Consider the following 14,904-nt stretch of genomic DNA (forward strand, 5'->3'; position numbering starts at 1 on the left):
ACTGGGCCGCAGGGCAGTATTCCAACATGATAATGACCCCAAAAACACCTCCAAGATGACCACTGCCTTGCTAAAGAAGCTGAGGGTAAAGGTGATGTACTGGCCTAGCATGTCTCCAGACCTAAACCCTATTGATCATCTGTGGGGCATCGTCAAACGGAAGGTGGAGGAGTTCAAGGTCTCTAACATCTACCAGCTCCATGATGTCATCATGGAGGAGTGGAAGAGGACTCCAGTGGCAACCTGTGAAGTTCTGGTGAACTCTGTGCCAAAGAGGGTTAAGGCAGTGCTTGAAAATAATGGTGGCCATACAAAATATTGACACTTGGGGCCCAATTTGGACATCACTTTTGTTGCCAGTGGTTTAGACATTAATGGCTGTGTGTTGAGTTATTTTGAAGGGACAGAAAATTGACACTGTTATACAAGCTGTACACTCGCTACTTTACATTGTAGCAAAGTGTACTTTCTTCAGTGTTGTCACATGAAAAGATATAATAAAATATTTACAAAAATGTGAGGGGTGTTGTACTCACTTTTGTGAGATACTGTATAAAAAAAAACAAAAAAAAAAAAAACTGGGGTTATAACCTTTCCTTATGCCCCGTACACACGAGAGGGATTAAGTCTGACAGACTTCCGACGGAGTTCTAGCGGAGTTCCGCCGGAGTTCTGGCGGACTTTTCGACCGAACGGACTTGACCACACACCATCACACCAAACTCCGACGGAGTCGAACGTGATGACGTACGACTGGATTCGACGTAGGAAGTTCATAGACAGTAGCCAATAGCTGCCCTAGCGTCGGTTTTAGTCCGTCGGAGTAGCATACACACGAGCGGATTTTTCGAAGGGGACCGGGTCCGGCGGAGTTCCGTCGGGAAAATTTGAAGCATGCTTCATTTCTAAAGTCCGTCAGACTTTTGCGAAGCTAAAGTCCGTTGCAGCCCACACACGATCGGATAGTCTGACGGACTCAGTCCGTCGGAGTTTGGATGTCGAAAAGTCCGCTCGTGTGTACGGGGCATTACTCTATCAAAAAGGAAATAAAAAGTTAGTTCCACTTTAAGGCTGGGTTCACACCTATGTGGATTGGATGTGGGTTTCCCCGCATCCAATTCGCATGACAGGAGATTGTGACTGGCTCTCTATGGAGCCAGTTCACATATCTCCATTGCGGCTGCAGGATGGCTTGCACGGGAACGCTGTGTGTCTTTGGCTCCATTTCAGGGCTGAACTCAGGCAACAATTCAGCCCTGCTTCATCCCTGAAACTGAGAACAGGGATGCACTGGACCCCTGCTGTGAGCCAAATCCCTCGGAGGTATGAACCCAACCTAAAGTTGATCTCCTCCTGCTCTATTCACCCTTTGTACAACTACAAAGTTGAGCCGACTTTGGAGTGTAACTTTGATGCAACTTTGACACAACTTTGGATGGGTGCAACTTGGATACGACTTTGGCTTAGACCACTGATAATTGACAACTGTTGCACACAAGTTGCATTGTATAACATTCAGGATTGATTCAGACAATGAGAAGCACTTAAAGCGTTTGTTACCCCAACACTTCATATTCCTGATATGTGCCTGCTATACCATGTACTTGTATGAGAAAGTATCCTATTCTCTTTGAATTGCTTCCTTTGTGTGAAATCCCTGGTGTTCCTGTTAATCCCATTGCTTTCATATTAAAAACTGACCACGCTAAGCAGGAGAACACTAGCTATGTTGGGAACTCAGTGTTCTGTCCTCCAATAATCAGACTTGTCCTGCCACGACACCACTGCACAGCCATTCACTGGGAAAGTTCAGTGTACTGCTGCGTCTCCTCCCCCAGCTCTTATGCAGCTGAGAACAGAGGATCTGTGATCACTTATGAAAAAAGGTAAAAAAAGTATTTAAAAATGTTTTTTATATCTATACACAAATGTTTTGCTCATCATTATTATAACTGAATGGGTTGTTTTACAAGGTGATCATTTACAATCACTTTATTATTGCAATGCATTTTACAGCATGTTGGAATTGTTCAGAGAAAGTATGTTGATCACCCACAAAGGGTAATAAATAATTGTAAATGTTGCACTTACAGCTCATTTGGCTGTACTTCTGTGACCCGTTATTAGCCCCAGGGTTTGGGTCAAAAGGTCAGGGTCAGTATATTTTGGGCAGGATTTTTTTTAACCACTTCCTGCCCGGCCTATAGCAGAATGATGGCCGGGAAGTGGTTCAGTTATCCTGACTGGGCATCATATGACGTCCAGCAGGATAAGCCACGATCGCACGCTCAGCATGACGATTGGTGGTGTGGTATGTCAGCCTGACACACCACACCTCTGATCTACTTAAAGAGCCTCTGATGAAGTCTCTTTACCACGTGATCAGCTGTGTCCAATCACAGCTGATCACAGTGTGATCAGAGGTGATCAAATACCATCAAAAGAAAGCTCTATTTGTGGGGAAAAAATTCAAAAAAATTTGTTTGGGTACAGCGTCGCATGACTGCTCAATTGTCATTCAAAATGTGAGAGCACTGACAGCTGAAAATTGGTCTTGGCAGGAAGGTGTGCAAGTGCCCTGTATTGAAGTGGTTAATTGGCATCAGTGTCAGTGTGTTTTAGGTAGGACACAAAAAAAGCAAATTGCGCACTATTGTTTCAGGACTGTACTACAGCTACAAACAACAACTGACATACACATAGATGGTATCGCTGCGAGCATCAGAAGCAGGAGAATTTTGTTTTGGGTTTTCTTTGGTGGTAGGTAATTGTAGTAACAAATATACAGATACATTTTTAAAAAATATATAATTTTTGTTTCAGTTTTCCTTTGGTAATAATAAAAAACAAAACAAAACAGGATATCCCGAACCATTTACTACCAAATGAAAGGCCAATTTGTCCTGAAAAAAAAACAAGGTATAATCCACCTGGATGCACAAAGTAGTTGTGATGGTATGTACAGTTTTACCAACATATGTAAAAATTGCTAAATTGTGCTTAGGCATTATGTTTAAGGTGATTGTAGCCGATATGTTTTACCCTTAGGGGTTAAACAAGTGTGTAATTGATGAGATTTGGTTTATTTTCTCCCAATTTGTTCTTAAAATGCTCATACAATTTAGACAGAGTGCTTTAAAAAAACTTTTATTTTGCATTATACAACAAAATAATAGACACACTGATCTGAAATCACAAACGTAAAAAAATAAAAAGAACATAGAATTTCTAAAGCAGGAATTGCAGTCAAAGGGCACCAAAGTATGTGCCGGAGTCATGCAGAAATTACATAGTGCAGAACATTTTAGTAAACTTCGAAGGACTACCAAAGTATTATATGAATCTACTGGATTTATATATTTCCAATCATCACTAAATGCGTTTGTTACAGAAATGATACCAGACATAGTAAAGCATTGTATATTATAAAGCAGTCCAATCTAAAAGTGACTTTGTCATTGAAAAGCCTACAGCATTGTCACTTTCTGCATTTGCTGACATTCTGATGTATTTAATTGAAGTTGTATGGTATTATGGTTTGTAGTGCCATCTTAAAGCGGAGGTCCGTCCACCGCTGCAAAAATTAAAAGCCAGCAGCTGCACATGTTGCAGCTGCTGTCTTTTAATAATCGGACACTTACCTGTCCTGGAGTCCAGCGATGTCAGCACCGCAGTTGATGTTTCCATCAGCTGTTGGGTGCTGCCGCCTCTATTGTGAGTAAGGGAATCTGGCAGTGTAGCTTTATGGCTTCATGCCGGGAACCCTACTGCACATGCACGAGGCCCCACTCCTCTCTCCTACTGGTCCAGCAGCTGGGGAAGGAGAAGGGAGGAGGAGGGAGCCCCGCGGTGATTTCAATACCCGTGACTGAGGCCCCCGGATTTTGGGACAGCATACTTGTGAAAGACAGGTATCCTGCCCACCCCCCCCCCCCCCCCGGTGCCAAATGTGGCACCAGAGGGGGGAAGGAGTACAATGAACGGAAGTTCCACTTTTGGGTGTGACTCGGTACAATACATTGCATGATCGTTTGATTTTTGTATAGCGTGTACGCAACTTTTGACATCCAATTCAGACTTTCCAAACTAAAATTTACGAAGAGACAAACTCAAAAATTGTTCTCCTACGTAAACAGAACTAATAGTTTTCATTTAAGTGTACTGTTTTCTTACAATTTTAGTACGAGCATTTTACATTTGTTTTTGGTGCATTTCCATTAAAGTCTATGGGGCACAAAATTGCACTGCATCGCACCCAAATTAGCAACTGTGCCTACCCCAAAACCGCATTGCAGTTATATTGTATTCATGTGAACAGGCACCAATGAAATCGGTCATTTCTGGTACCATGCGATCCTGTGTGACTCAAGGTGCCTCTGAAGTCGCACTAGTGTGAACCAGGCCTGCTGCAATCAGATTTTGATCTGACTTTTAGTGCGATTATTTAATGCAATTTGGATGCTACTTGGATGCAGTTTGCATATTCTATGGGACCAGAGTTGTGCTGGGATAGCATCAAAGTAGCAGAGGATCCTTTTCCATAATTGGGCTGTACTGCATTGATGTGAACAGGCACCAATGAAAACAATGTGATTTCCATTGTCATGTGATTCGATGGGGCATTTTATAAATATTGGATAGTATAATTATAATTCATCAATACTGTGAGGGAGTACCCTCTGATATATATTGTTTATCAGTTATATCACATGGTAATATCTACTGTTTGCTTCCCCTTCTTAGTCCAAACTGTCTCACATTGTGTACACCAGAGCTCATATTTTAACTTTTGTATCATATTGATGTCCAATTGCTTCTTAATGAATAAAATTAATATATTTTTATGGAAAAAATATTTTTTTACTCCTATTTGCTGCTAAAAAGCCCCATGGGGAATTCTTCACTTTCGTTCAAACATTTTGTATCGGGGTGTGCAGCCTTATCAGACTCCCATACATGTGTCATTCGCTGCTATGCGATTCTATGTGACCTAAGTCACATTTTAAATTGTATTAGTGTGAACCAGGCCTAAGGCTAGGTTCACACTTATGTGGTGTGGGAAACGCCACGATTTGTGCACATTTCCCACACTGCATGCAAATCGCACTGCCCTTGCGATCTGCTGCAGGTGTCAATACAAAATGAAAGACAACCCAAACACAGTGTGTTTGCCTGCACCAAATTGCACGACCATGTGGTCTGGTTTGGTTGCGGTGTGGCTCAAAAAAGTGCTTGCACTTCTTTGGTTCAATGCAGTGCAAATTGAAAACATTCAAAATGATCGGGCTCAAATCGCATCGTATGTGACTTGGAACAGAAATGCGGTGCAGTTCCTGTGCAATTCACATGCGGTTTATAGTGTAAACGGAGCTTAAACGAAACCTAGAAACAGCTACATTGTGTAATACAAACAAACCAAAGGTTTTTTTTATTTCTTTTTATTTTAGGATACCTTTAGTGTCTTATTATTACAGCACTTGTTTTTGCATTATTGACTTTTATCACCTGTAAGATAGCAAGTTATCCTGTCCAGAAAGCTGCATTTTATTTTTCACAACGTGGCTTAAACTCCCATTAGTTATGTAAACTATGTAGCTGTATTTAAATTTCATAAATTCTGGATTGGATTCCCAACAAAAAAAAGCTAAATTATATTTAGTGCTTTGTGCAAATGCAGCTATTTAATTCTAATTTCTAAAGCTAGTAACAGTGCAGTGACTTTTTTAACTGAAAAATTATAAATTCAAAATTATATAATAGGTTGCACCCTATGGCTGAGATAATTTTTGGAAACATTGCATTTGCAAAGTTGCAGCAGCTAAATAGAACCAGCTGTTTGGAAATCGTTTTACTTCGCCTAAGTCAAATCCCCAATTTATCTGGTTTTGTTTGTGGATTTATTTTAATACCACTAGTAAATGATCGCCTCCCTAGGGAGTTCTGTTTTTGCATTACTGATGAACTTCCATTTTTATATCATCTGAAAGCACATTTACTAATAAATTCCATGTTCAATCCTAAAATATGAAGGGCTTACACTTAAGCCTTGTGTCTTAAACTAACTGCAATTTAAGCCTTTGGGTAGAGAGTGACGGCGTCATATCCTTCTGGGGGTCTCATCCGTGCTCTTGCATGGCCTTCACAGTACAGCTGGCCCTCCACAAAGAAATAGCCTTTCTGTTTCAAGTTTAGGTTGCAGTCTGCACATACAAAGCACTCAGGGTGACGTAACTTGTCTCGGGCCTTTACCACCGTGCCACTGTGTTAGGAAATAAAAGAAGAAAAACAATCCATGAAACAAGTTTGCCTCACTGTGCCATTTTTAAAGAGGGACTCACCCTACCTAAATTAAACTAATTTCTCTCTATCCAATAATGGTCCCTGAATGGCAATTTAAAAAAAAAATAGCATACTTACAAATCCATGGACTCCAGCAATGCTTTCCTTGCAGCTGAAGTTCTCTTAGTGCTGCTCGGCTTTTGAGGAGCAATCTTGAAATTTAAAACAGTTGTACAGACATGCCGTTGGTCTCTTGCAGGTGATTGGGACCAAAGCCTGGCAGAAACCAGCGGTATGTTTGTGCATGCCTGGGATCTCGCAGCCTACATGCTCCCCTCACTCAGACTTTGCCTCCTGGGATATGTGACATGGGCATCCGAGGAGGATCCCTACCACCTCCTCGCCTAGGTGAGGAATTAGAAATTGGAAGGCCACACCACAAAAAAGGTATTAAAAGTATTGTGAACATAACACATATCATATCACATCTTGGTAATGCTCACCCCCTGGTTACACATGCTTTGTATCTAAAATCCCCAAATATATTCTTGGTGGTCACGTAACTGCGGTGTCCTCTTTGCTTCCCCTAAGCTCCTAGGCTGTGGACAGATCCCCTAGCGTTTGTCGGCTTTTGCTGAAGTCACATGCCTCAGGTACTCTTTAGCTGCATGGAGACAGTCAGAAGCTTCCTCAGGCCTTGGGCAAAGATAAAGAGATGATGGACATCCCTTTACACTCATTACCTACAGCTGTGTGGGACCAGGCTGAGAAACATATACAATACATTGGTGATGCACCGACACTTTAAAGGGTTTGGAATGCCAGGGGCAGGGCTTGTGACCATTTGACCGTCATAAATCAAGTCGATTTAAATCATACAAATACATATGCCCAGCTCAAATTTCATGAATCGGGTTTACATCCACTTTAAATCAACTATAAAAACTGTCATCTCTGTCCCGCAGCGGATCCTCCTCTGAGGACACTGGACAAACCACTAGGGACAAAGGGGATGTGTAATTATTTGATACAGTACTGTAATCTGTAAGATTACAGTATACTCTATCTATACTATGCATTTTACTTTTTGAATTTGGCGCCGAACTCCGTTCCTGTGCGTCGCAACGCTCGCAGGGAACGGAAGCCTGGCGATGTGACAGATCGAGCGGAGGACGGCTCACAGAGCACAGCGGGGGGACATCGCTGGATCCAGGGGACAAGGTAAGTAAACCCCTCCATGGATCCAGCGATGTGGTCCCGAGTCTGGCTCAGGAATACCGTTTGTGGTATTTAAATCTTACCCCGAGCCAGACTCGAGAATACCGATAGGAAGGTTAATGGGACGGCTGGTGATGCGGCAGTGAGACAATAAGCTAGTCGCAGCAAGTGAGTGGATGCCCGCTAACAGGTGCTGCCATGATGGATCTGAAATGACAGGTGCTCTTTAAATGTAAGGACTTTTTCTTGCTGGTAGTTAGAATTTTTAACCACACACGCTGCGGGCATGCTTCCATAGTGGCCAAAAGGTGAAGCGACATAACATAATGCCATTTTGCCCTTTGGCCACTAGGGGCGCATGCCCACGGCGTGTGCCCGACCCCAATGCGAGTGCCCGGCAGGCTCCTGCGATCGCTCGTGACGGAGCGAGAACCGGGATCTGTGTGTGTAAACACACAGATTCCTGTTCTTTCAGGGGAGATTAGACCGATCGTGTGTTCATACTCTCTCTCCTCCTAGACATTCCCATCCCCCCCACAATTAGAAACACACCTAGGGAACACAGTTAACCCCTTGATCATCCCCTAGTGTTAACCCCTTCCCTGCCAGTGACATTTACACAGTAATCAGTGCATTTTTATAGCACTGATCACTGTGTAATTGTCAATGGTTTCAAAAATGTGTCAGAAGTGTCCACCATAATCTCGCATTCCTGATAAAAATCGCAGATCGCCGCCATTACTAGTGAAAAAAATAAATAAAAACGCCATAAATCTATTCCCTATTTTGTAGACGCTATAACTTTTGTGCAAACCAATCAATATACACTTATTGCGATTTTTTTTTTTTAACCAAAAATATGTAGAAGAATACATATCGGCCTAAACTGAGGAAAAAAAAACATTTTGATAAAAAAATGTGTGATATTTATTATAGCAAAAAGTAAAAGATATTGTGTTTTTTTCAAAATTTTAGTTCTTCTTTTGTTTATAGCGCAAATAAAAACCACAGAGGCAATCAAATACCACCAAAAGAAACCTCTATTTGTGGGGGAAAAAAAGGATGTCAATTTGGGTACAGAGTCGCACGACCACGCAATTGTCAGTTAAAGAGACGCAGTGGCGAATCGCAAAAAATGGCCTGGTCATTGAGCAGCCAAATCTTCCGGCTGAAGTGGTTAATATTTGCAAACAAAATGAAGGTTTCCTATTTAGGCCTCATGTACACTGTTGCTGGTAAACGGACGTTTAGGAGCAGTTGGGCGTTTTTTCAGCTGCCCCTGAACACTCCCCTATGTTATCTTATCAGTACATGTATACAGGATTGTTTAGACCCCTTTCACACTGGGGCGCTTTGCAGGTGCTACAGTGGTAAAAATAGCACCCGCAAAGCGCTCTGAAAGTGATACTCCTCACACTGGAGCGGTGTACTGGCAGGACGGTAAAAAAAGTCCTGCTAGCAGCATCTTTGGAGTGGTGTGTATACCGCTCCTTCACCACTCCTGCCCATTGAAATAAATGGGGCAGCATGACTATACCACCGGCAAAGCGCCACTTCAGCAGCACTTCGTGGTGGCTCTAATCGTTTCTGGGCCGCTAGCGGCCGAATACCCCTGCTACAATGACGGTAAAGCAACGCTAAAAATATTGCTGTTTCACCCAGTGTGAAAGGGGCATTATAGTAGTTTCTAGGCAGTTGAGTTTAGAAGCATTTTTTGGAACGCAAAAAAATGCATTCGGGATGGAAGTTCAGAGGCAGAAGCCTCGCTAGTGGCCGAAAAGCGCAGCGAGTGGCGCTTTAGCACTGACAACCAGCACTCAGTGTGAATGCAGCCTTAAGGTAGAGTTGTGAGAGAAGAACCAAAGAAAAAGTTTAACAGGCTCTGGGCACGAGAACATTTAGATAGAACTGAACATGAAAAAGCAAGGGTCTAGAATGAATCAATCCTTCATTAATGCTAAAGTGAATGCTATTAATAATAATCATTTGACAAAGTTTGACATCACATGGAAGCCTTGGATTAATTACTATATGTCAGATAATTTTGATAATCGAGTACCCTCATCATGGGGATTAACCTCTCTGGCGGTATGATTAGTTCTGGTTTTAGGTGCTGAAAGCGGTACAATTATTTTGCATGGAAATTTGGCGTTTTATATTGTAGTCCTGTAATTCTTAGGAATAACTCTCTTAAATCTGTTCAACCCAGAGTCTAGCAGACATCCCGGGTATGATAAAGTTTATAATATAATAAATAATAATAAAAATTATTCAATAACGTAATCAAATCCAAAAACACTGAAATTTGCTCATTTGCAGAATTGTCGCTGTCATTAGATTTAGTGTTTGATGACAAATTTCCCCACAAATCGCTATCGCTCAATTCTGCAAGTGATTATAATTTATTATTGCTGTTTTCTAGTTGGTCTAAAATCACTTTTGACATAGGGACACTTTTTGGTTGCTATGGACAATCTCCAAATTCCAGGTAGAAAAAACAGTATTTATAATATAAAAGTGTATGCAGGGCACTGGACAGACCACTAGGGACAAAGGGGATGTGTCATTTTTTTATACAGTACTGTAATCTGTAAAATACTGTAAGATTACAGTACTGTGTGTGTTTTGTGTGTTTTTACTTTTTTGAATTTGGCACCGATCTCCGCTCCCGTGCGCCGTAACGTCGCAGGGAACGGAGCTCGGCGGCACTCGGGCACTGTGTGAATCGAGCGGAGGACAGCTCGCTCACACAGCGTGGAGGACATCGCTGGATCCAGGAGACAAGGGAAGTAACTTCTCCCTGTGTCCTCCCTGTATGCAGCGTTGCGATCTCGAGTCTGGCTCGGGGTTACCGCTTATGATACTAAAATCCCAACCCGAGCCAGACTCGGGATCACGGCCAGGGAGGTTAAGACTCTCTCTAGGATTACAACATTAGTCGGTATATACTAATCACACCTCCGGAGTTTTGCCCCCTTCCCCTCCCATTTGCCTTTATGTCCTTTTATCATTTCTTCTTTCCTTGAACTCTCAAAACAATTATTTTTTTCACAACCATTCTTCCCTTATAATACAATATCTATTATAAGAATATATTTGAAGTTACGGTCAAGATTTTGATAATTACATACCTCCAATTAGATATATTTATATCTACTTTGGTTTAGAAAGTTTTTTTTTTTTTAAATAATACCCCTCAGTTATAAGCCGTTTTCGCATTTAAGTCTATATAATGTCATCTAATGTCGTGACTATGTAAGACTCATAGATTTTTTTCTTTTCTTGTTCCATCCGTACTTCAATATGTATCTCTAATAACTTTGTCTAATATTTTGTATATGCTGTTTCTTATAATGTTTCTAAAATAAAACTTTTGAACGAGAAAAAGCAAGGGTCACCTTAAAGACATCAATACATGTCAGAAACCAAGCGGAATAAAAATAAATGTGAGCTTTCCCTGTACTTACACTATTCCATTTCCACATCTGTCGCACAGTGGGACTTTCTGCACAGCTGCACCTCCTACGTTGGGCTTTGTGACCGGAGCTCGAACGCTTCTTGTTACTGAAGAACGGTCTAAAACAAAAGTAAATATTGTGATCAGCAATGCTTTTTATTTCTGGCAATGAAAAGTTTGTTTAGGTGTGCAATGTGTAGTATTTGTATTCCTGTTAAAAGGCATGCATCTATAATGTTCAAGGCCAATTAAAGTAGTGGCCCTAATGGATAAAATAGACATACTAACCAGCATCATCATCAACCATGTCTTGCAGCACCCTGAAAGAGCCAGACTGCTTGGGCCTGCTTTCATGTTCTGTGTCATCATGAAGGTAGCGATAAACATCTGACTGAGGCACAGAGGCAGGTACTGGATCACTGAACAATAAGAAAATGCAATTATCACTAACTGTGTACACAGTGTGCTTAGAAATATATAAACGTGTGTATGATGCATTACAATACGTTGCGTTACTGTGCAGGTGCGAATTGGCCCTTGCACATTTTTTTACATGCCTGTTGTATTTGATAATATTTCATACATGTCTCTGTTAGTTCTCTGTGTTTCTGATATTTAGGAAGTGCAGTCAGCATCTCTGCTGAAAAAAATGCTAAGATAAATTTAAATAAAGAATAAGCCACATATAAAGTCTTCATTTGAGACACTCTGAGATGATTCATAAGGGTTGACTGCAAATATGCTGTTCACTTTGGAAATTCTTTGCAAAGTGAAGATTCCCCACAATCAATATGCAAGAGAAACACAAGCTTATTATTTTTGCTTGCACATTATTGGATAATGGAAGTCAGCAGAGCTTCACCTCATTCACTAAGCTAAAGGAAAATTCCCTTTGCAAAATGAACAGCCTATTTGCTTTTATTAAAACAACCCCATAGACTTGTGCTAAGCGTATTAAATCGCAATCACTGTGAAACGCTATCTAGCAAAATACAAAGTATACAGTATGTACTAGATAATAGGCAGTCACCATGTGCAAGTATAATTACAACTGGAAATAGAACTAAGATTTATTTATTTGTTTAAAACACATTAGCATTTTTTACAGCTAAACACATTGTCATAGCTGAAATTCCTATTGTGCAGTTATGATCTCAGTAAAGTGGCATCTCCGGCTCATCACTGTCGTTTTTCCGTTGAGCTTCTATGGATCCCCAGATCCTGTGATTTTCTTGTATTTAAATTTTAACCCACCCTCTAGCTAAATGGATTGACAGTCCCCTTCCACCATCAATGATGGGGTGGGCTAATAATGAAGTACAGGATGAGCTATGGGCCTGGTTCAGGCTGTTGACCTGCAGAGTGAAGAATTTTGGGGATCCAGAGCACTCAACAGGAAACCTGCAGTGATGTTTGCACACCTAAAGGCACCTGTATGTGCATATCAGTGCCATTTTGCAACCTTTTGGGTGCTTTAATTACATCAGCTCCTTTAGTATATCCAAAGACACCTGGTAACTTTGTAAACATGACCTATACTGACATTTTTTTTCTATGTTCTTTAAAGCCTTGTACACACCACTGTTTTTTCTTGTTAAACGGGGTTGAACGAAAATAAAATTGACAGCTCCGGTCGGAGACACTGTACTAACAATTCGATGTTATTATAGCAATATGTCCTGCTGTTCTTTTGTGTTCTGACAGGGGTACCCCCCAAGCCAGAACACTCCGGTCAGCAGTCTCAGACATTAGCCGAAAGTGCTAATCGGGTTCCGGTTGGCTACTAGTTTTCCACCATGCTCGTTTGACAGAAACCGGCCAAACAATGAGATTGGAGGAGAAGCAGTTTGACCTTATGCTGCGCAGGGGGTTTTTCAATGTCAGGGCAGTAAGAATGTGCTGGTGTCAGCGGGGAGTATTGATATTTATTAAAGACTCTTGGATGCGCATCTTAAAGAACACAATATACAGGGATATGGGAAATGATTATCGACACACGTACACCTACACAGATTGAACTGGATGTACTAATGTCTTTATTCAACCTTACCTACTATGTAACAGCCGGCTTCTGTCAGACCGGCTGCCTTAGGGCTCTTTCACACGGGCGATCCGCCGATGGACTCCACTTTGCTCAGCAGGGGATCGATCCTCTGATTCCCGCTGAGCAGGCGGGTGACAGGACTGTCTTCGCTCACTGTGCAGAGACGGACCTGTCAGAGCCCTGCTCTCCTCTATGGGGAGATTGGATGAAAACGGAACGCCTGTCCTTTTTCATCTGATCCCATCCAATCCAAACTGCCAGACGGATGAAAAATAGGATCACCGTCCATCTGTATTTCACAGACAGGATCGGATCGGATATCGGCGGATGTCAGTGGACATGTCACTGCTGACATCTAGCGCTTCATAGAGGTGAATGGAGTATTCAATCAGGTCTATCTGAAAAACTGAGGCAGACCTAATCGGAAAGCCTGTGTGAAAGGGGGCTTGCACACGGGTCGAACATCGGACAGTTTTTATTGAACTGGCCGATTTCGCCTGACATTCGGCCCGTGTGTACGGGGCTTTAGCCTTTCACTGCCAGTGCCATTTTTGCATCTTTTCCAAACGTTTAACAAATCATTTTCGCTCTGAAGATTACATAAATGTCCCCAAAATATTATATATTTTCTGAAAGTGGTCATCCTAGAGAATAAAATGGTTGTAGCTCCATATTTTTATGTTACACAATATTAGCACAAAGGTCTAAAAAAATTCAAACTTTCAGTAAAAATTACACTGAGGATAAGTTTAGGGCACACAAACGCAATACATTTTTAAACTAAAAAATAAAAGATGAGGTGTTGTCGAGTAATTAGATACCAAGATTTAAAATTTCATGTGCCCGTAAAATGGCTACAAACTTCAGTACAGGCATATCCCACTTTTAAGTACACAATGAGGTTTATTTACTAAAGCTGTAAAGTGCAGAATCAGGCTGAATTCTGCATAGAAAGAAATAAGCTTCTAACCCCAGCTTCTTCAATTAAGCTTTGGTAATAACCTGGGAGCTCATTGTTTGTTTTTTTTGCAGAAGGGAGCCTGATTTTGCACTTTCTAGCTTTAGTAAATAAACCTCATTGTGTACTTAAAAGTGGGGTATGCCTGTACCCTATATTTTCCATAGGCAACGCTTTAAAAGCCCCTACAAGTCATCAGTTTAGAGCTCATGTGTCAAACACAAGGCCATTTCATGTGGCTCTCGCACCCAGGACTTTTCTTTTTCTACAATTTTAAACTTTGCACTGCATTAGATAGAAGAGTCGAAAGTGGTGTTTTTCACGTGGCTTCCAGGTCAGGAAGAAGGAGAGGAGAACAGATGTGTGGCTGCTCATGTCCCTCCCCTCTACTCAGGAGCACCTGCCATGCCGGTCAGGCACACTGATGGGTGCGCACAGCCTGGGATTCATAGCGGGGGTGGGGCCTTTACCGGGGGGGGGGGGGGGGATAGAAAGCAATCGAGTGGCTGCTTCCATCTGACAGCTGCTTGTCAGATATACATGCACCCACAGCATGTAAGACTCCCTGTTGTTAGGTCCATACCATGCACGGACCTAGCAGTAAAAGGGTTAAAAAGCACCTGAATTGTGGAAGCTGTGGAGTCAGTATTGCTTGTGGGCTTCCAGCAGCTGACTTTATCCTCATTACGAACTTTAGGAAATACACTGTTTTCTAATAGGCGCTGGTGCCAAGTGAGGGACCTCCTGTGTTCACAATGCAGCAGGGCAACTGCTCAACACAGGACCCAGAAGCTAGTGGAGAGCACTGTAGTAGCTGTACCTTCAGCTCTCACAAGGGTTCCACAAGTATGGCACATACATACTTACCTTGATCCAAGCTGAAGCAATTGCCATAGCTGGAGTTCCTTTTTAAAGTATCCTGATCAGGTAAGTAGAAATGAACATCTA

General features: G+C 41.8%; 1 protein-coding gene across 2 annotated transcripts in view; it reads right to left on the reverse strand.

The window, feature by feature from the left end:
- Positions 1–3,134: 3,134 nt before the first annotated feature.
- PDLIM3 (PDZ and LIM domain 3) overlaps positions 3,135–14,904 on the reverse strand; it is a 72,954-nt gene continuing 61,184 nt past the window's right edge. For both annotated transcript variants that reach the window (XM_077477319.1, XM_077477320.1), the window contains 3 exons: positions 11,243–11,373; positions 10,965–11,073; positions 3,135–6,259 (listed from right to left, as the gene is read on the reverse strand). In XM_077477319.1, coding sequence (XP_077333445.1) covers positions 6,070–6,259; positions 10,965–11,073; positions 11,243–11,373 — 430 coding nt within the window. In that variant the 3' untranslated portion in view covers positions 3,135–6,069. The remainder of the gene's footprint in view (positions 6,260–10,964; positions 11,074–11,242; positions 11,374–14,904) is intronic.

The sequence above is a fragment of the Lithobates pipiens genome, unplaced genomic scaffold (genome assembly GCF_037356315.1).
Source record: "Lithobates pipiens isolate NorthernLeopardFrog02 unplaced genomic scaffold, aLitPip1_a1.2 Scaffold_13, whole genome shotgun sequence".
Lineage (NCBI taxonomy): Eukaryota > Metazoa > Chordata > Amphibia > Anura > Ranidae > Lithobates > Lithobates pipiens.